The sequence below is a fragment of the Maniola hyperantus genome, chromosome 5 (assembly GCF_902806685.2).
Source record: "Maniola hyperantus chromosome 5, iAphHyp1.2, whole genome shotgun sequence".
In the NCBI taxonomy this organism is placed as follows: Eukaryota; Metazoa; Arthropoda; class Insecta; order Lepidoptera; family Nymphalidae; genus Maniola; species Maniola hyperantus.
The window spans coordinates 8,481,562-8,501,465 of NC_048540.1; the positions used below are offsets into that span (position 1 = coordinate 8,481,562).

The 19,904-nt window shown below is 37.9% G+C and overlaps 1 protein-coding gene across 6 annotated transcripts in view; it reads left to right on the forward strand.

The window, feature by feature from the left end:
- Positions 1-19,904, forward strand: part of LOC117982537 (collagen alpha-2(IV) chain-like) — a 60,904-nt gene that overhangs the window by 21,998 nt on the left and 19,002 nt on the right. Inside the window, exons 2-16 of one of the 6 annotated variants that reach the window (XM_069498874.1) lie at positions 7,354-7,531; positions 10,506-10,725; positions 11,859-12,058; positions 12,337-12,495; positions 13,216-13,299; positions 13,678-13,785; positions 14,732-14,815; positions 15,264-15,371; positions 15,943-16,026; positions 16,489-16,596; positions 17,106-17,189; positions 17,687-17,812; positions 18,387-18,470; positions 18,944-19,051; positions 19,561-19,644. In XM_069498874.1, the coding sequence (XP_069354975.1) occupies positions 7,354-7,531; positions 10,506-10,725; positions 11,859-12,058; positions 12,337-12,495; positions 13,216-13,299; positions 13,678-13,785; positions 14,732-14,815; positions 15,264-15,371; positions 15,943-16,026; positions 16,489-16,596; positions 17,106-17,189; positions 17,687-17,812; positions 18,387-18,470; positions 18,944-19,051; positions 19,561-19,644 (1,819 nt within the window). Of the gene's footprint in view, positions 1-7,353; positions 7,532-10,505; positions 10,726-11,858; positions 12,059-12,336; positions 12,496-13,215; positions 13,300-13,677; positions 13,786-14,731; positions 14,816-15,263; positions 15,372-15,942; positions 16,027-16,488; positions 16,597-17,105; positions 17,190-17,686; positions 17,813-18,386; positions 18,471-18,943; positions 19,052-19,560; positions 19,645-19,904 lie in introns of those variants that run through there. The other 5 variants (XM_069498875.1, XM_069498876.1, XM_069498877.1 and 2 more) reach the window with 5 other exon arrangements.

Here is a 19,904-nt window from a genome sequence, read left to right on the forward strand (position 1 = left end):
TACATTCACCCCTTAAATGGTGCAAACTGATTTTTCTACACTTGTATACATTTAAGAAATCAATTTAATAAATAAATTTTGAGTCCTAAACCTAAAACTACATTCGATAAAATTTATGAATCTCTGCACATCACTATCGTCAATAAAGTAATACAATTATTTCCTTCAAAGTCGTTATCAATTAATACGGAACTTCATGAGCGGACAAACGTCAAACCGGCCATCATAGCGTGCCGCTAGTTTAATGTAGTTAGCTACGGGGTGTTAAAATGCCGTTTTTGTCGACCTCTAACTCAAATAACCAATAATAGAATTGATGACGAAACTAGCTAATCTTCTGAAGGTCCAATAAATAGTTTTTGCGGAACAGAATTTAACTATTTGATTATCGTATATCTACAACGCCTAAATGTTTTTAATGGCCTTGATTTTATTACTAGGTAGATACCATTCTAAATGCCTTCTTCGGTTTGATAGTTGTTTTTGTCTAAGTACTTATTTATGTTTTACACAGAATTATTAACAGAAAAACTTAATCAGTTTATAGGCATCACTTAATTAGTTTTTATGAGCATGTCTCATCCGAAATTCCAAACGAACATTATAAATACGAAAGTGTATCTGTTTGTCTGTTACCTTTTCACGCTTCTGAACCGATCTTGACAAAATTTGAAAAGATGTTAAAATGATAACAGTGGATAACCAATGTGTTTTTCTAACTTTAGTATCTATGTGCATAAAAACATCAATAAATAAAAAAGTGAGCGTCATAATGTAAACACTAGAAATAAAAATAAACGTGTATGTAGGAATGCTCGCGTCCAGGCTTATTAACCTCAGCAATTCATCCTTGGCAATTGTGAACCTACGTTTTTATAAAAAAAAGCTTCTAGAAATCTTGGAGATGTCTCTCAACAAGTTCAAAGTTTTTATAAAACATAAACTCGTTGAAAACTTCTATCACAATATAAAGGATTAAGAAAGCTTGCAATAATGAGATGCAGGTTTGTTAGTTCGAATAAAGTTACATTGTGAAAGGGTGATAGTAAAAAAATACCCGGCTGAGTATCTTGTGGGCTTCTTCTCATACCAGGGCGCGTTTTGAACCCTCGTAGCTTTAATTTTAGGTTTACGTAATAAATTATCCACCATTAAGTACATTATTATCTTAGAAATTGACAATCAAAAATAAATGCTTTGAGTTTGAGTTTTTCACAAAGCTTGCATTCTGTAGACGGACATATCCATCCATCCACCAGCCTGTATACGTCCACCGCTGGACAGAGAGCTTTTGGAGACCGAGTTACCACACTATACTTCGCCTTCCTCATCCACCCACATCGCTGATCTATCCCTGTAATTCTCAGTTTTTGTTTTTTAAATGTATTTTTTATTATTATTATTATTATTTGAAGTGCGCTAAAAATATCTGTAACGAGGCAAGGGCGTTACTGATAAATAAATCTCCAAAGAATGCTAATAATAATAATATAGTTTTATAACCTCATTAGATCTATTATTATCATTTATTTGGGTTTAAAATATACATCAATACATAGAACAAAAAAATATTAACATAGAAAACTTACTACTTATATTAATATGGTGATGTCTTTAATATTTCAAACGGTACAAAATCACCTTTGACTTCGCGCGAAGATGTGCTATTGTAACAATTTAACAAATACTTCTGAGGTTAGACAACAGGTAAATGTTAAATGGCAATACACAAGGGCATCCCTGATAATAAGTATTATTTTAATGGTAGGTATAATTCCAGACCTAGTTATGGTCTCCATGATCATTAATGGTCTTGATCCATGTGTCAATCAATAATAATTACAACACATATAAAAAGTTTCATTGACCAGAGTAGGTTCCTACATATTTTTATATCGACTGTTACATTGGTTCATCATCATCATCATCAACCGATAGACGTCCACAGCTGGGCATAGGTCTCTTGTAGGTACTTCCACACGCCACGGTCTTGCGCCGCCTGAATCCAGCGGCTCCCTTCGACTCGTCTGATGTCGTCCGTCCACCTAGTAGAGGGTCTTCCAACGCTGCGTCTTCCGGTGCGAGGTGGCCATTCCAGCACCTCGAGACCCCAACGTCTATCGGTTTTACGAACTACATTGATTAAAAGTATATTAATATGAAAACTAAGTTTATGCGTTATTTTGTTAGTGTACTCTACTAGTAAGTCGTAAGTTATGAACAGGTGAACGCCTCAGCAGGAAAGGCCAAATGGCAGGCCAAAACAGCGTTGGATAAAGAAGAAGACCTGAAGAGAATGAATAAATACACAAGCTCGAGAAGGCAAACGAAGGACTGTAATAAATGGAAAAAGACTGTGGAGGAGGCCAGGGCTCACAAAATATGGTTGTAGTGCTGCAGGATGGTCATGGTGACTCTAGTCGTAAAAAAACGAAATATCAACTTTTTACAAGGTACATTAAAATCATCAAAAAGATTGTTTGCGTTCAAGTGAATGGTAGGATTTATTTAAGTTTTAGCAATTACCTACCAATTATTTGTGCCCATTTCTTTACAAACAAAGTGGATATCATTGCCAAAATCAAATTAAATTTCACGCATAAATGCCTATTAAGGGATAGCAATAACATATAAAATGGAAGTACCTATGGGAACTATTAATTCAGCGTTTAAACTATCATGAGTGATTTCCATTATAGTCTCAGCCGCGACATGTAGCGGGCTGAGTCCCTATGAAAAAGGACCCCGGATGGGTTCAAAACTAGTCGGGCTTAAATCGACTAAATACGTGAGTACCTACCTATAATCTATGTACCTACCTGCTTATACCTGCTAATTCAATTTTTAATATTTCGTATAACAGGTTTGAATTTTTCTAAGTATGTACATTACTTTGTACAGCTGTATCTAATAATAATCGTTTTATACCTACTATTATAGGTGGGTACTTAATAATATAATGTTTGATTTCGGGCTGATTTTACTATTGCAAATTAAACTTTACAACCTTTCAAGCGTAGCTTAGTAGTGAACACTGTGGTCTTACAAGTAGGAAGGAGGTCCTAGGTTGGCTCTGGTCTGGTCTAGTTGCGGCTGTGGCCAATAAGCGACAATAATAATAGGGAGAGAGCCAGCGTGTTCAAGAAATTCGTTATTTTATAAAAGCTAAAAGTTTTTCTGCGTCCCCAGCACAGGGAGGAGCGATCCGCGACTATAAAGTTTCGATCATGGTGACTTTGGGAGATAACAGGCAATAAAGGTGTAAAAAATCTTACGTCAAAGTATAAAGTCTATTTTTTTAATACTTTGACGTAAGATTTTTTACACCTTTTATTTGGTACCTGTTATCTCCCAAAGCCACCATGACCCAAACTTCATAGTCGCTGATTGTTCCTCCCTGTGTTGGGGGCAATATACGCAGAGAAACTTTCAGGTTTTACAAAATAACAAAGGTCTGGTCTCTTCGTCCATAACAACGATATGATTAATATAATTCAACCGAATCTTCACGGATATAATTTTATGTTAGTAATAAAATCACACATAATATTCAGATACAATTATCATAATATACAGATATTGTTGAAAGATAGCCGAATAATTTGATAACTTTGAGGTTCCGTACGTCCGAACAAAAAACGAAACACTTATAGGGTCACTCATGTATTGTGTATGTCTATATCTGTCAGACTGCCTGTCTGTTTGTCTGTCCGTCTGTCTCAGTCAATTTGCTTGGAATCATTTGCATCAAAGTTGAAATTTAATACCAATAGGTAATAACGCCTTTCTGTGACCCAAGCACGGGCATGTAAAGTAAATAAATAAATTTTCAATATGAGGATCACTTTTGGGGCAAATTCGAAAATATTTAAAACTATAGTTATGCGAATTATAATTATTTATGAAAGATAATAATGAATGAATATTGATCATTTTTCATTACCCTCCTTTATCTCTCCTACACTAGGTACTGAGTCTTAAATAAAAATAAACAGAAAATAGTTGTTTATTTATAATATACAGAAAAACTTATTAGAAATCTCTGGTCCTCAAATATATATTATAAATATATTTCTCTAAATGTTAGTGTGATGAACCTTTTGAAGACCATTTCACACGAACTACGAAGTGTCTCAATTTTAATTTCCAGTACGCTCGTTAGGGCACTTCGAATCGGCACAAAAAATAACTACTTATCTATATACCATTTTGTATGGCACACCTTTTCCAGCGTAAGTATTATCCATCCATACTAATATTATAAGTAAGTAAGTGTGTCTGTCTGTCTGTCTGTCTGCTAGCTTTTCATGGCCCATCCGTTCAACCGATTTTGACGTTTGAATGGGCCGTGAAAAGCTAGCACCGTTATTTCTTATAAAGTCTGCTTAGCTGCAAGAATTATTAAAATCGGTTCAATAATTTCAGAGCTTATCTATCGATAACAAACAAAGAAATCTTTCTTCTTTATAACATTTAAGTGAGTTTGTGTGGATAATAAAGATATTTACTATACCTACCTATTTACCTATCGTCTATGTTACCTATATAAAATTCATGTCAAAGTTAAATTGCAAAATGTTCTAGAAATGTTATCTCCTTCTTAATATTGCAAACGCCTTTTTTGAAGTGCTTACACGTTTGCTTGGCTGATCAAAAACTATTTTTCTTGATGGTTATCTTGTACGTGAGCCTGAAATACAACGCGGCGGATTGGCTGGCGAGCGCCGAGGTTACGGTCACGGACACCATGGACATTGCTAAAATATAAACCGTGCGTGTATGGACTTTTAAAAGGGTCCTTTGTATGGAGCAAACTGTTCTTCGTGATCGACCTGACCGAAATTTACTAAAGTAATCCGTTTTTGTCAAATTCGCGCAAATAAAAGTGGAACGCAAGCTTTGTAAACAAAAAAATTGTGTGCCACCTTACGGGATCAGAATAAAAAATGGAGCATGACCAATAAAAAATTATAATGATTGTATTCAATCACATAAGATAGATACATTTTTTGGAAATTTGGAAAGCAAATGGATTTTGAATTTTAGATTTTTGGCACACATAACACAACCCAAATGAAATTGTTATCAATTGCAAATAGAAGCAATTCCAAGTAACCAAAGCAATAACATCCTAAACTTTATATTATTATCTTCCCCTTCTATCTGTTTTGCTTGAAGTTTAATGAAGCTGCACGTGTTCCCCAAACTTCTCAAGGGGGAGGCAATGTTTACGAACTTGCAAATTTTACGCCTAGATCTACCTAATTGGGTAATTTACCGACACGTGCGAAATAAGAAGTTTCTTCCATAAATCAGCCTACATATCACATCTTCTCTAATAAGACTTTTCTTATAAAGTTATTACAGACTTCAGAGAATAAGTTTTTTACAAACTTGATATTATACTTACTTGGGTGGGTATACGAGGTATTCCTTAATACTTATTCTGGTAATGTGTATCAATCATTTGTGTGTTAACATGTTTGCGTATCATGCCAATATTCAATTATTCATCCAAACCCAATTTGAAGTTGGGTCTGTCTGTTCGTTATCTATGCATTCGTTTAATCATCATCCAATTGAGTTAAAAGTTTGTACATTCTTGAAATATCTTTTTTAATGAAGATATGATTAAAAGTTTTGGAGACGGAGGATATAATAACTTTCTATGAATAATCTGTGATGTTGCAAGTGCTGAGTGCTTCTCTATTTTTAACACCTTTGTAACGACATACCTACTTAGTGCCACTAATTCGTTCAGCAAAATACTCCATTACACATAACTTGATAAATGTATTTCTTAATGTTATTTCTAAGTTCTAAAGTCGACACAAGAATATTATTGAAATAATCAGAGAACCAGAGTGCATTTGTTTAACATTTCTATAGTAACGAGTAAAATGATCTTCCAATATAAGGTTGCCATTCCACCGGCAGAGCGAAGATGGTAGTGAGGGATGTGTATGAAACCCTCCAATAGGCTAACTAGGATATGTTCTTCATATCTATCAGTAGGATACCCCTGGCGCAAAAGGTTTCAATATGACTAAATAAAAATGTAGTAATCCTATCGGGTTACAACATATTATGCCCAATTCCTTATCTTCATCCTTGATGAAAAGCCAGCCTAGGGAATGCATCTTTGAAAATATAATACTTATAAACTGTGATTTGTACCTACATTAGGTAAAATTTCTATTTTCTACGGCTTTCTCGTAGAGCATTGTAATTTTTCTAGCATAGAAGTAGGTAGGGAAACTATGTAATACTTAATAGATAGGTAAGTACATTAGTTATTATGTATGCTCTTAAAGTTATGCCATGGGAATTGTAGAATAATACGTTTATATTATAAGCAAACACGCTGTTCCAAAATTATAATAGGCTATTTGTATTCAACGATCGATTTTATTTGATAATCATACCTGTGTATGCCAACATGCCCACCATAATGGTGGTTCAAAGTACCAGTCAGTACTTAATTTTGAGAAGTTATATCGGAATTAGAATAACTTACCATGGATACCATGGGAATAACCTTTTTATTCGGTAGGTATATCGTGATTTACTCAAAAAAAATCGTGTCAATGGCATATTTTCCTACCTTTTCGTTTCAATGGAGCCTTTTTCAGCTGCTTGGGACATCATATTTTTATGAATGCCCAAATAATACTTAGTAGGTATTGTGTTGTAAATGGCTGTAAATGATCATTAGGCTGAGATCTTTTAACTTTGCTCAGACTTTAGAATTAAACCGAGGCAGCTTTATGTGAGCAGTGAGAGACACATGGACGTACGAAGTAATAATTCTTATTTTAGAGAGACATCAATCGGCCTCGTTTTAAATTTGTCGAATTTCAACATACCTACTTACCTACGCTTTATAAAAATAACTGCAATAGATAAAAAGCTCTATACTTATACTTTACTCACTAAGTACATGACGTGATAAAAAAATTATGCGTGTAATTTTACGCGCGATTGAAGTAAGCTCAAAATAGCTGATCTGATTGGGGTTTATTTTCAGCAGAAGTGACTTATGAACGTAACTTCTGTCTGAAAATAGATCTGAGACTAACTAATATAATACTTACACTAAACTAAACTTTAAACAATGTCATCATCATCATCATCATCATCATCAACCGATAGACGTCTACTGCTGGACTCTTGTAGGGACTTCCACACGCCACGGTCTTGCGCCGCCTGAATCCAGTTGCTCCCTGTGACTCGTCTGTGGTCAACCGTCCACCCTGTCACCATTCCAGAACCTTGGAACCCCAATAACAATTTATGATTAAACAATTTATTATGTACAAACTAAATTAACCATAGTTTCTTTTCTTGTTTCAGGCATTGCTAGTATTAGCACATGCTAAAGAGGATGCCGCCGCGACACGCAAATTAATTCAGAAAGAGGCGCGGGAAGCGCGAGCTTACACCAACAACTATGGCGACAACACCAAAGAGACCGTAGTCGACATCGAAGACAGCGAGAAGACACAATATTATGAAACCAATTATGACACTAGTAAGCAAAAGATACTACTGACCGTTATTCAACAATTAATTTACGTATTTTTAACAATAACAATTAAATCGTACAACGCTAATTTTACACTGTATGTAATCAAAAATCTGAAATAGTAATTCGTTAGCACGCATTTCCCGCTAAATTCCAAATGCGTCCAAACTAGGAATGTGAAAAATCTTAGCTAGATATAATATTATATTATGATTAAATGTATATTTAATATAATTACAATAGATTTTGTAGAACTGAGACTTAGTTATAATATATTATTAGGGCAGCAGTTAGTGACTTGAACAAACTGTCAGCGCAAATTCAAGCAGGATGCAGGCGAGATCATAACGCCTACCTTTGCAAAATCTGCGAAGAAATCGATGCGCACGCTAACAGGCACGAGTCCAGGGATCTCTACCATAAAATTCGATCCATCACAAAATCACTCACTTCAAAGACCTGGGCCATTGAAAACAGTGATGGTATAGTGGTTACTGAGCTAGATCACATAACTGAAGTTTGGAAGAGTTATTGCCAGTCCCTGTTCCAGGACTACCAGTCGAAAAACTTTCCCAATACCGAGCCCGGACATGAAGACCTAGAGCCAGATATACTGAAGTCTGAAGTTAGAGCAGCCATTGTGCATATCAAAAATCGGAAAGCTACCGGTAGAGATGCAATCCCGATTGAAACACTAAGGGCTTTAGGCGATATAGGTGTCAATATCTTCCACATCATCTGCAACAAGATATGGCATTCGGGAACATGGCCAACAGATTGGACTCATACGGTTTTCATTCCTTTACATAAAAAGGGTTCAACTAAGAAGTGTAGCAATTACCGCCTTATTGCACTTATATCACACGCTAGCAAAATCTTGTTACACATTCTGAATGAGCGACTGAAGACCTTTCTGTCCAAGGAGATAGCACTAGAACAAGCCGGTTTCGTTAAGGGAAAGGGTACACGTGAGCAAATCCTTATTGTTCGCCAGGTTATAGAGAAGGCACGAGAGTTCAACAAACCAACATATATTTGCTTTGTTGACTTCTCCAAGGCGTTTGACTCTGTGAAATGGCCGAAACTGTGGAATGTTTTGCTGGACATGGGTACACCGCAACACTTAGTTCATCTTCTCAGACGCCTTTACGAAGATGGGACTGCATCGGTGCGGACGGATGATGTTTTGTCAAAAGACTTCCATCCCAGTGCAGGTGTTCGCCAAGGATGCATAATATCACCGCTTTTGTTTAATGCTTACACCGAACTCATAATGCGCATTACTCTTGAAGACTGGACAGACGGTGTTGCTATTGGTGGCTACAAGCTATCAAATCTGCGCTACGCTGACGATACCACCCTGTTTGCAACCAGTGCTCGTCATATGGAGGAACTACTTCTCAAAATGGAGCGCGTGAGCCTAGAGTTCGGATTAAAGATAAACCGCAGTAAAACTAAGATGATGATTGTAGACCGAGCCAACAATAACTCGCCCGAAGTCACTCAGATTGCGAACTGCGAGGTCGTCCAATCCTACATATATCTTGGTGCTTTAATTTCGAACAATGGAGGTTGCGTAGAAGAAGTAAAACGACGTATGGCGATAGCAAGAACTGCGATGGACAAGCTGAAGAAAATATGGAAGAACAGGAACATTACAAAAGCTACGAAGATCCAGCTCGTTCAAACACTTGTTTTCCCCATATTTTTATACGCTGCGGAGACGTGGACTTTGCGACTGGTCGCGAAGAAGAAGATTGATGCTCTGGAGATGTGGTGCTGGAGGCGAATGCTAGGAGTCTCATGGACCGAATTTCGAACCAACATCTCTATACTCCAAGAACTCGGCATTAAAAAACGACTTTCGTCGATAGTACAGAGTCGCATATTAAAATTCTTCGGACACGTCTCCCGGCGTGAGAGTGACTCGATTGAGCGTCTTGTCGTGCAGGGCAAGGTGGAGGGCACCAGAGGGCGAGGAAGGTCACCCATGCGATGGACCGACCAAATTAAGTCTGCTGTGGGCGGTCCTTTGCACGAGTGTACCAGGCTGTCAGCCAGCAGGGAGAAATGGCGAATGCTCGTGAGGCATATAACATCTGCCCTCAAAGACGTTGCTTCGTGATGACCACGACCGCTCTGCCAAGAGTGATACGACAAAGAAGAAGAGATTATATATAACTAACTAAGCATACTATTTTCCATGCGAACAGTTTTGAGTAATTTTCAAGCGACAGATAACAGTTAGAAGATAAGTTTATTATGGTATTGCCATTGTTAGTTCGGACCATAGGACGCATTGTAGTTCGTGCGTGTGCTTTATCTGTGTGTAGATTTTGTTTCAAAATTCTTGAAAGATTTGAGACTGCACGTTAATTGACTATTCTGTGCTTACCTACTGCTAGTGACGTGCAGTTCATAGGGGCATAAAAGCACTGCTTACCCAAGTTATAGTTATCCTAGTTGAAATAACTCAAGCTCATTTTCTTTTATGACTTGCCAGTAAGTACATAGGTACCTACGTACTGCTTACCCTGGCTTTAAATCCTATGCACGCCACTGCGAGGCTACTACGTAGCTCAGGAACCTTCCAGAACGTAATATACTTTTAAACGTAAAATATTTGTAAAAGTTTAATTGAATAAAAAATATTTTTATTTATTTATTTATACACCATTCGACGACCTCCGTGGCGCAGTGGTAAGCGATGTGGTCTTAATAGCCGGAGGTACCGGGTTCGATTCCCGGCAGGGGTTTGGAATTTTACAATTTCTAAATTTCTGGTCAGGTCTGGTGGGAGGCTTAGGCTACGCGATTTAGCGTCCCGGTACGATGCCGTGTAGAAACCAAAGGGGTGTATCTAAAAACTGCCATACCCCTACCAGGTTAGCCCGCTTCCATCTTAGACTGCATCATCTTACCACCAGGTGAGATCGCAGTCAAGGGCTAACTAGTATCCTAATTAAATAAAATTTCCTAGATGCGTATGGATTTGGTTACGATGTCGGTCCCAACGGCCAGTTTCACCACGAGAACCGAGGGCCGGACGGCGTCACGTACGGTTGCTACGGTTACGTCGACCCGGACAACTACCTGCGCGTGACGCACTACGTCGCCGACAGCCACGGATACAGAGTGGTGGAGCCCGAGAAGTCTGTCGAAGTCTTTCCGGAAGATCCCAATCATGTATATGATGAAAAGTATGTATAAATACGATAGCTACGATAGCATAGATTCCATAATGTTCTCAAAGGTGTGTAAAGTCTGCCAATCCGCATTTGGCCAGCGTGGTAGACTATGGCCAATACCCTTCTCACTCTGAGAGGAGACCCGTGGTCTGTAGTGAGCCGGCAATGGGTTGCTCATGATGATGATGATGATGTATAAATGTACCATTCCACCTAATTTACTGTTCTTCAATTGCTTCGCCCTTGACGACCTCCCTGGCGCAGTGGTGAGCGCTGTAGTAGTATAAGTGGAGATCCCGGGTTCGATTCCCGGCAGGGGCGTTTTGGAAATTTCATCATCATCATCATCATAATCATCAACCGATAGACGGTCTCTGCTGGACATAGGTATCTTGTAGAATATCTTCCACACACGCCACGGTCTTGCGACGGCCGCCTCAATCTAGCGGCTCCCTGCGACATCGTCTGTTGTCGTCCGTCCACCTAGAAACCTATAGCGCAACTATAATATACTAGCTGATGCCCGCGACTTTGTCTGCGTGGATTTAGGTTTTTGAAAATCCCGTGGGAACTCTTTGATTTTCCGGGATAAAAAGTAGCCTATGTCCTTCCCCGGGATGTAAGCTATCGCTGTACCAAATTTCGACATTGCTTGAAAGTCTCAGATCTTTTTCGAACGATAGTAGAGATTTGGAAATTTATAATTTCTGAAATGTTTCTGGTCTGGCCTGTTGGGAGGCTCCGGCGGTGGCTAGCCACCCTACCGGCAAAGCCATGCCGCCAAGCGATTTAACGTTCCGGTACGATGCCGCGCTAGAAACCGGAAAAATATTATTATAGAATTAGCTCTTGTATACAAAATATATTTGGTAAAAAATTTAATTATTTTTTTATTTTTAGTGTACAAACACGGTTAGGTATTGAAGTCGGTTTTTATTCTTTTTGTAAAAAAATATTTGATTGTCAGAATTATTATATAGGTACTTAGTGGGTGACAATTAATTACGTAAACGAGGATTCCAAATGCGCCTAGGTCAGACCTGGGCGCGTTTGGAATCCTCGTCCACAACAAACTCAGCCGGGTACTCTTTTTATAAATATTATTGTTAAAAAGAGAAATATTTTTTTATAAGATTTTTTTTTAGTGCAGTAACCCCAAGTCCGGAACCAGGCCAGATAGTACCGTGGAACCAGCTGTACCTGCCTAAGGGCTGTGGTCGAACCCCCGGCGGTATTCCTCCGATTCCTCCTCCGAAACCGAAGCCGAAGCCGCCGACACAGCCCCGTCCGCCGCCCGACAGCACCGGCCAAACCAGCAACCCAAGCCCCGGTGTAATATACCCCGGTATGTGTTTGTTATCGTTTTAAGGGTTTCGTTTCTTGACGGGTCTTGGGCACCATATACAAACAGACAACGAAGTGATCCTTAAAGGGTTCCTTTTTTTCTTTTGTGGTACGGGACCAAAAAATAGAAAAAATAAAGACATGAAAAGTACCTACGTACCTAGTATTAAGTTATTTATCACTTAATGATAAATATCCTGTTGTCTAGAATTGCTATTGTGGAGTCTATGACGATATGATATGATAATAATTGACAATTATTTACATTTTTGTTACTAGGCCAAGGTGGTAATTACCCAGGAACTGCGGGCACGCCTGGAAGCCCTGGCACTCCAGGTTCACCAGGATATCCTGGCAGCCCAGGTACTCCTGGTACCCCTGGTGGACCAGGTGGACCAGGAGGGCCAGGTGGCCCAAGTGGTGGACAGTACCCTGGCGGTACGTATTTCTTTTTCATCATCCATATTGTTTTTCACGATAAAAAAATATCCTACATGTTAATCCAGAGTATCAACTAAAAATATGTCGAATTTAATTCAAATCGGTTTAGTAGTTTCAGCACGAAGCGCGAACAGACAGAAAGACAGACAAAAGTAAAACTCCAATACGATGTTTTAGCTCCTATACCGATAAATAATTAATTACGTAAGTTTCGTCCAATTTTTTCAAAATATCTAAGGTGTAATTTAGAACGTTAGCAAAAACTTACGGATATTATTATACTACGTACCTAAATACAATTCTACAGCACAGTAATAACCACTTAAACTTGTAGCTTTAGTGATTTACTATTTTCAAATCTGCAATGTATAGCATGCAAAACTCGGGGTCAATGCCCCATGACGTGGCATTGACCCTGTGGTATTGACCCCGCGGCACGTAGGCACAGACGTGAGTACGCAACGTCCGTTGACGTCAAGTGCCAGATGTCAGTCAGATGTTTTATTTGCAATACTAATATTAAATTAACTAAGATAAAAATATTAATTTCATCAAGAATTTTAATGGAAGGTGACGGCGCTTGATTTGTGCTTGATGTAAGTATGAAATATTTATGTCTCATCATCTTCAACCCATCGCTGGCTTACTACCGCCGATATTTTTCCGTAATATCGTGTATTATCAACTTTTATAATATTCTTTTTACTGTCACTTCAGGAAGCGGACCCAGTGGACCCGGTGGATCAAATGGACCATATGGACCAGGTGGTCCCAACGGACCTAGCGGACCCGGTGGTTCAGGTAATTATAATGTTCAGTCAATTAAAATATAATTTAATTAGCTAGTTTAATTTTAACTAGCTAAGCCCACGACTTCGTCTGCGTGGATTTAGGTTTTAAAAATCCTGTGTGTTTTTCGGGATGAAAAGTGGCCTCCATGTCTGTAACTATGTATAACCAAGCAAAAAATCACATCAATCTGTTGTTCAGTTACGACGTGATTGAAGGCCGTATCAATAAACTAAGAAATAAACAGTTTCTCGTATTTCTAATATGGGTAGTGCCAATGATTTTACAGTGTCCAGCTGTACTCCACTATGAAATACTAAGACAGATTGATACGTCCATAAGATATTTTATAGTCAGATTGTCTTAAATAGCTTATTAAATGAATTGCAGGCGGTTATCCTGGCACACCTGGAACTCCTGGTGGCCCTGGTGGACCCGGTGGCCCTGGTGGCCCCGGTGGACCAGGAGGCCCTCCAGGCAGTTACTACCCTGGGCAAGGTTTGTATATTGTGGACATTGTACTTACGGTGTGTTATTTGAAAGCGGTCACTGAGACAAAAAGTTAAACTATTAGAGATTCAGGAATTTGATCTATGGAAAGTATAAACTGCATTAAATATTTCAAAAATCTAATACTAACCTACACAAATTAACAATAAGGTATTGAACCCGAACTATTTCATTACAAAAATTACATTCATTTGAAAATTATTTATTCAGTCTACGTTTGCAATACATCCGACTACGATCGTCTTAATAAACGCTGAAATAGTATAGCAAAATTGAGTTTCTTGCGCTTGGTATATCTTAATTATACACTATAAGTATTTACATTAACAGCTATGAACTCAGCAATTTTTTTCTCTTTGATTTGACATCGCACTCGATACAATAGCAAAAAAAATTAAAGTTGCCCACTTTTTTGGATGTAACATCCGTCAGATCGATTTTATTCGTATAAAATGTAGCCTATGTCACCTGGACGATAACAACGAATCAATTCTAGGTCCAGTAGTTTAGCTGCTACAGTGGAACATACATACATCCATACATATACATACAAAATCATTACAATTCCTTTTGGCTTTGCCGTAGTCTGGTAAAAAATACAGATCTTTGAACAAAATCGCGTTTTTATGGTATCTTATCAATAATCATCAGTACTATCACCAGTCTTGCCAGCGTTCTACTTACGCCCTGTATGTACAGTACGCGACAAGTTGAGATAACAATCGGGGTATGCACACCCACACCCCCACGTCACCCGTGCTATTCCGCACCGGGCTGGGCGGGTGTGCGTGTTCGGGGCTTCTCCACCACGATAGCCATCTTGACCTGTCACGCAGAATTCGTAGTTTTACTCTAAGTAGGTTATGCTGTTTTTAATTCGTAATATCGAGAACATTTAACTTTTACAATTTAATTATTTTTACTGTCGATTCAGGAAGCGGACCCAGTGTTCCCGGTGGACCGAATGGACCATATGGACCAGGTGGTCCCAACGGACCTAGCGGACCTGGTGGTTCAGGTACTTGTAATGTTCAATCAATTAAAACTATAATTTAATTAGTTGGTTTTTATTTTAACTACTTGATGCCCACGACTTCGTCCACGTGGGTTTAGGTTTTAAAAATCCCGTGTGATTTTTTGGGGTGATAAGTATTGCCTATGTTACTCTCCAGGGGATTTTTAACAATGTGAAATCATGCAAAAAAAATCACTTCAATTCGTTGTTCCGTTGAGACCAGATAGCCTTAAGGACAAATAAATAAATAAAATAAAAATCTTTTTTATTTAGATAAACTTTTACAAGTACTTTCGAATAGTCGGACAAACCAACAAATAAACACTTTCGTATTTATAATATGGGTAGTGACAACGATTTTATTCTACTATGAAATACTAAGACAGATTGATACGTGTAATAGACATTTTATAGTCAGATTGTTTTAAATAGCATATTAAATTAATTGTAGGCGGTTATCCTGGCACGTCTGGCACTCCTGGTAGTCCAAGCCGCCCTGGTGGACCTGGTGGCCCCGGTGGCCCAGGAGGCCCTCCTGGTAGTTACTACCCTGGACAAGGTTTGTACATTATGGACATTATACGGTGTGTTATTTGGGAACGGTCACTAGGACAAAAAGTTAAACTATGTATTAGAGATTCAGGAATTTGATATATGGAAAGTATAATGCATTAAAGATTTCAAAAATCTAATGCTTACTTACCTACACAAATTAACAATTAAGTTAAATTGAGCCTCAATAGCTCAACCGGTAAAGGAGTGGACTGAAAACCGAAAGGTCGACGGTTCAAACCCCGCCCGTTGCACTATTGTCGTACCTACTCCTAGCACAAGCCTGACGCTTAGTTGGAGAGGAGAGGGGAATATTAGTCATTTAACATGGCTAATATACTTTTTTTTTAAGTATTGAACCCGAACTATTTCATTTAAAAAAAATATGTTCACTTAAAAAATACTAATTTCATCAAGAGTTTTAATGGTAGGTGACGGCGCTTTATTTGTGCTTGATTTAAGTATGAAATATTTATGTCTCATCATCTTCAACGCATCGCTGGCTTACTACCGCCGATATTTTTTCGTAATATCGTGTATTTGCAACTTTTATAATATTATTTTTACTGTCACTTCAGGAAGCGGACCCAGTGGACCCGGTGGATCAAATGGACCATATGGACCAGGTGGTCCCAACGGACCTAGCGGACCCGGTGGTTCAGGTACTTATAATGTTCAGTCAATTAAAATATAATTTAATTAGTTAGTTTAATTTTAACTAGCTAATGCCCACGACTTCGTCTGCGTGGATTTAGGTTTTAAAAATCCTGTGTGTTTTTCGGGATGAAAAGTAGCCTCCATGTCTGTAACTATGTATAACCAAGCAAAAAATCACATCAATCTGTTGTTCAGTTACGACGTGATTGAAGGCCGTATCAATAAACTAACAAACAAACACTTTCTCGTATTTCTAATATGGGTAGTGCCAACGATTTTACAGTGTCCAGCTGTACTCTATCTACTAACCATTAATTTCAAGTTTGTTTGTACCTTAGGCATAAGATGAATAAACTAGTTTTCTTTCTTTCTTTCTTAATCTACTATGAAATACTAAGACAGGTTGATACGTCCATAAGATATTTTATAGTCAGATTGTTTTAAATAGCTTATTAAATGAATTGCAGGCGGTTATCCTGGCACACCTGGAACTCCTGGCGGCCCTGGTGGACCCGGTGGCCCTGGTGGCCCCGGTGGACCAGGAGGCCCTCCCGGCAGTTACTACCCTGGACAAGGTTTGTATATTGTGGATATTGTACTTACGGTGTGTTATTAGAAAGCAGTCACTGAGACAAAAAGTTAAACTAATAGAGATTCAGGAATTTGATCTATGGAAAGTATAAACTGCATTAAATATTCCAAAAATTGAATACTAACCTACACAAATTAACAATAAGGTATTGAACCTGAACTATATTTTCATTACAAAAATAACGTTCACTTGAAAATTATTTATTCAGTCTACGTTTGCAATACATCCGACTACGATCGTCTTAATAAACGCTGAAATAGTATAGCAAAATTGAGTTTCTGTCGCTTGGTATATCTTAATAATACACTATAAGTATTTACATTAACAGCTATGAACTCAGCATTTTTTTTCTCTTTGATTTGACATCGCACTCGATACAATAGCAAAAAAAATAAAGTTGCCCACTTTTTTGGATGTAACATCCGTCAGATCGATTTTATATATCGAGTACATTTAACTTTTACAATTTAATTATTTTAACTGTCGTTTCAGGAAGCGGACCCAGTGGTCCCGGTGGACCGAATGGACCATATGGACCAGGTGGTCCCAACGGACCTAGCGGACCGGGTGGTTCAGGTACTTGTAATGTTCAATCAATTAAAACAATAATTTAATTAGTTAGTTTTTATTTTAACTACTTGATGCCCACGACTTTGTCCACGTGGGTTTAGGTTTTAAAAATTCCGTATGATTTTTTGGGGTGAAAAGTATAGCCTATGTTACTCTCCAGGTGATTTTTAACTATGTAAAATCATGCAATAAAATCACTTCAATTCGTTTTTCCGTTGAGACTAGATAGCCTTAAGGACAAATAAATAAATAAAATAAAAATCTTTTTTATTTAGATAAACTTTTACAAGTACTTTCGAATAGTCGGATGCATGTCCCACTGGTTCGGAATGCCACACAAATCAATAAACTGACAAACCAACAAATAAACACTTTCGTATTTATAATATGGGTAGTGACAACGATTTTATTCTACTATGAAATGAAATACTAAGACAGATTGATACGTCTAATAGAAAGTTTATAGTCAGATTGTTTTAAATAGCATATCAAATTAATTGTAGGCGGTTATCCTGGCACGTCTGGAACTCCTGGCACTCCCGGAACTCCTGGTAGTCCTGGCCGCCCTGGTGGACCTGGTGGCCCCAGTGGCCCAGGAGGCCCTCCCGGTAGTTACTACCCTGGACAAGGTTTGTACATTATGGACATTATACGGTGTGTTATTTGGGAACGGTCACTGGGACAAAAAGTTAAACTATGTATTAGATATTCAGGAATTTGATATATGGAAAGTATAATGCATTAAAGATTTCAAAAATCTGATGCTTACTTACCTACACAAATTAACAATTAAGTTAAATTGAGCCTCAATAGCTCAACCGGTAAAGGAGTGGACTGAAAACCGAAAGGTCGACGGTTCAAACCCCGCCCGTTGCACTATTGTCGTACCTACTCCTAGCACAAGCCTGACGCTTAGTTGGAGAGGAGAGGGGAATATTAGTCATTTAACATGGCTAATATACTTTTTTTTTTAAAGTATTGAACCCGAACTATTTCATTTAAAAAAAAATATGTTCACTTAAAAAATACTAATTTCATCAAGAGTTTTAATGGTAGGTGACGGCGCTTTATTTGTGCTTGATTTAAGTATGAAATATTTATGTCTCATCATCTTCAACGCATCGCTGGCTTACTACCGCCGATATTTTTTCGTAATATCGTGTATTTGCAACTTTTATAATATTATTTTTACTGTCACTTCAGGAAGCGGACCCAGTGGACCCGGTGGATCAAATGGACCATATGGACCAGGTGGTCCCAACGGACCTAGCGGACCCGGTGGTTCAGGTACTTATAATGTTCAGTCAATTAAAATATAATTTAATTAGTTAGTTTAATAATTTTAACTAGCTAATGCCCACGACTTCGTCTGCGTGGATTTAGGTTTTAAAAATCCTGTGTGTTTTTCGGGATGAAAAGTAGCCTCCATGTCTGTAACTATGTATAACCAAGCAAAAAATCACATCAATCTGTTGTTCCGTTACGACGTGATTGAAGGCCGTATCAATAAACTAACAAACAAACACTTTCTCGTATTTCTAATATGGGTAGTGCCAACGATTTTACAGTGTCCAGCTGCACTCTATCTACTAACCATTAATTTCAAGTTTGTTTGTACCTTAGGCATAAGATGAATAAACTAGTTTTCTTTCTTTCTTTCTTTCTTTCTTAATCTACTATGAAATACTAAGACAGGTTGATACGTCCTTAAGATATTTTATAGTCAGATTGTTTTAAATAGCTTATTAAATGAATTGCAGGCGGTTATCCTGGCACACCTGGAACTCCTGGCGGCCCTGGTGGACCCGGTGGCCCTGGTGGCCCCGGTGGACCAGGAGGCCCTCCCGGCAGTTACTACCCTGGACAAGGTTTGTATATTGTGGACATTGTACTTACGGTGTGTTATTAGAAAGCGGTCACTGAGACAAAAAGTTAAACTAATAGAGATTCAGGAATTTGATCTATGGAAAGTATAAACTGCATTAAATATTCCAAAAATTGAATACTAACCTACACAAATTAACAATAAGGTATTGAACCTGAACTATATTTTCATTACAAAAATAACGTTCACTTGAAAATTATTTATTCAGTCTACGTTTGCAATACATCCGACTACGATCGTCTTAATAAACGCTGAAATAGTATAGCAAAATTGAGTTTCTATCGCTTGGTATATATTAATAATACACTATAAGTATTTACATTAACAGCTATGCACTCAGCATTTTTTTTCTCTTTGATTTGACATCGCACTCGATACAATAGCAAAAAAATTAAAGTTGCCCACTTTTTTGGATGTAACATCCGTCAGATCGATTTTATATATCGTGTACATTTAACTTTTAAAATTTAATTATTTTAACTGTCGTTTCAGGAAGCGGACCCAGTGGTCCCGGTGGACCGAATGGACCATATGGACCAGGTGGTCCCAACGGACCTAGCGGACCCGGTGGTTCAGGTGCTTGTAATGTTCAATCAATTAAAACTATAATTTAATTAGTTAGTTTTTATTTTAACTACTTGATGCCCACGACTTCGTCCACGTGGGTTTAGGTTTTAAAAATTCCGTATGATTTTTTGGGGTGAAAAGTATAGCCTATGTTACTCTCCAGGTGATTTTTAACTATGTAAAATCATGCAAAAAAATCACTTCAATTCGTTTTTCCGTTGAGACTAGATATGGACGAATAAATAAATAAAATAAAAATCTTTTTTATT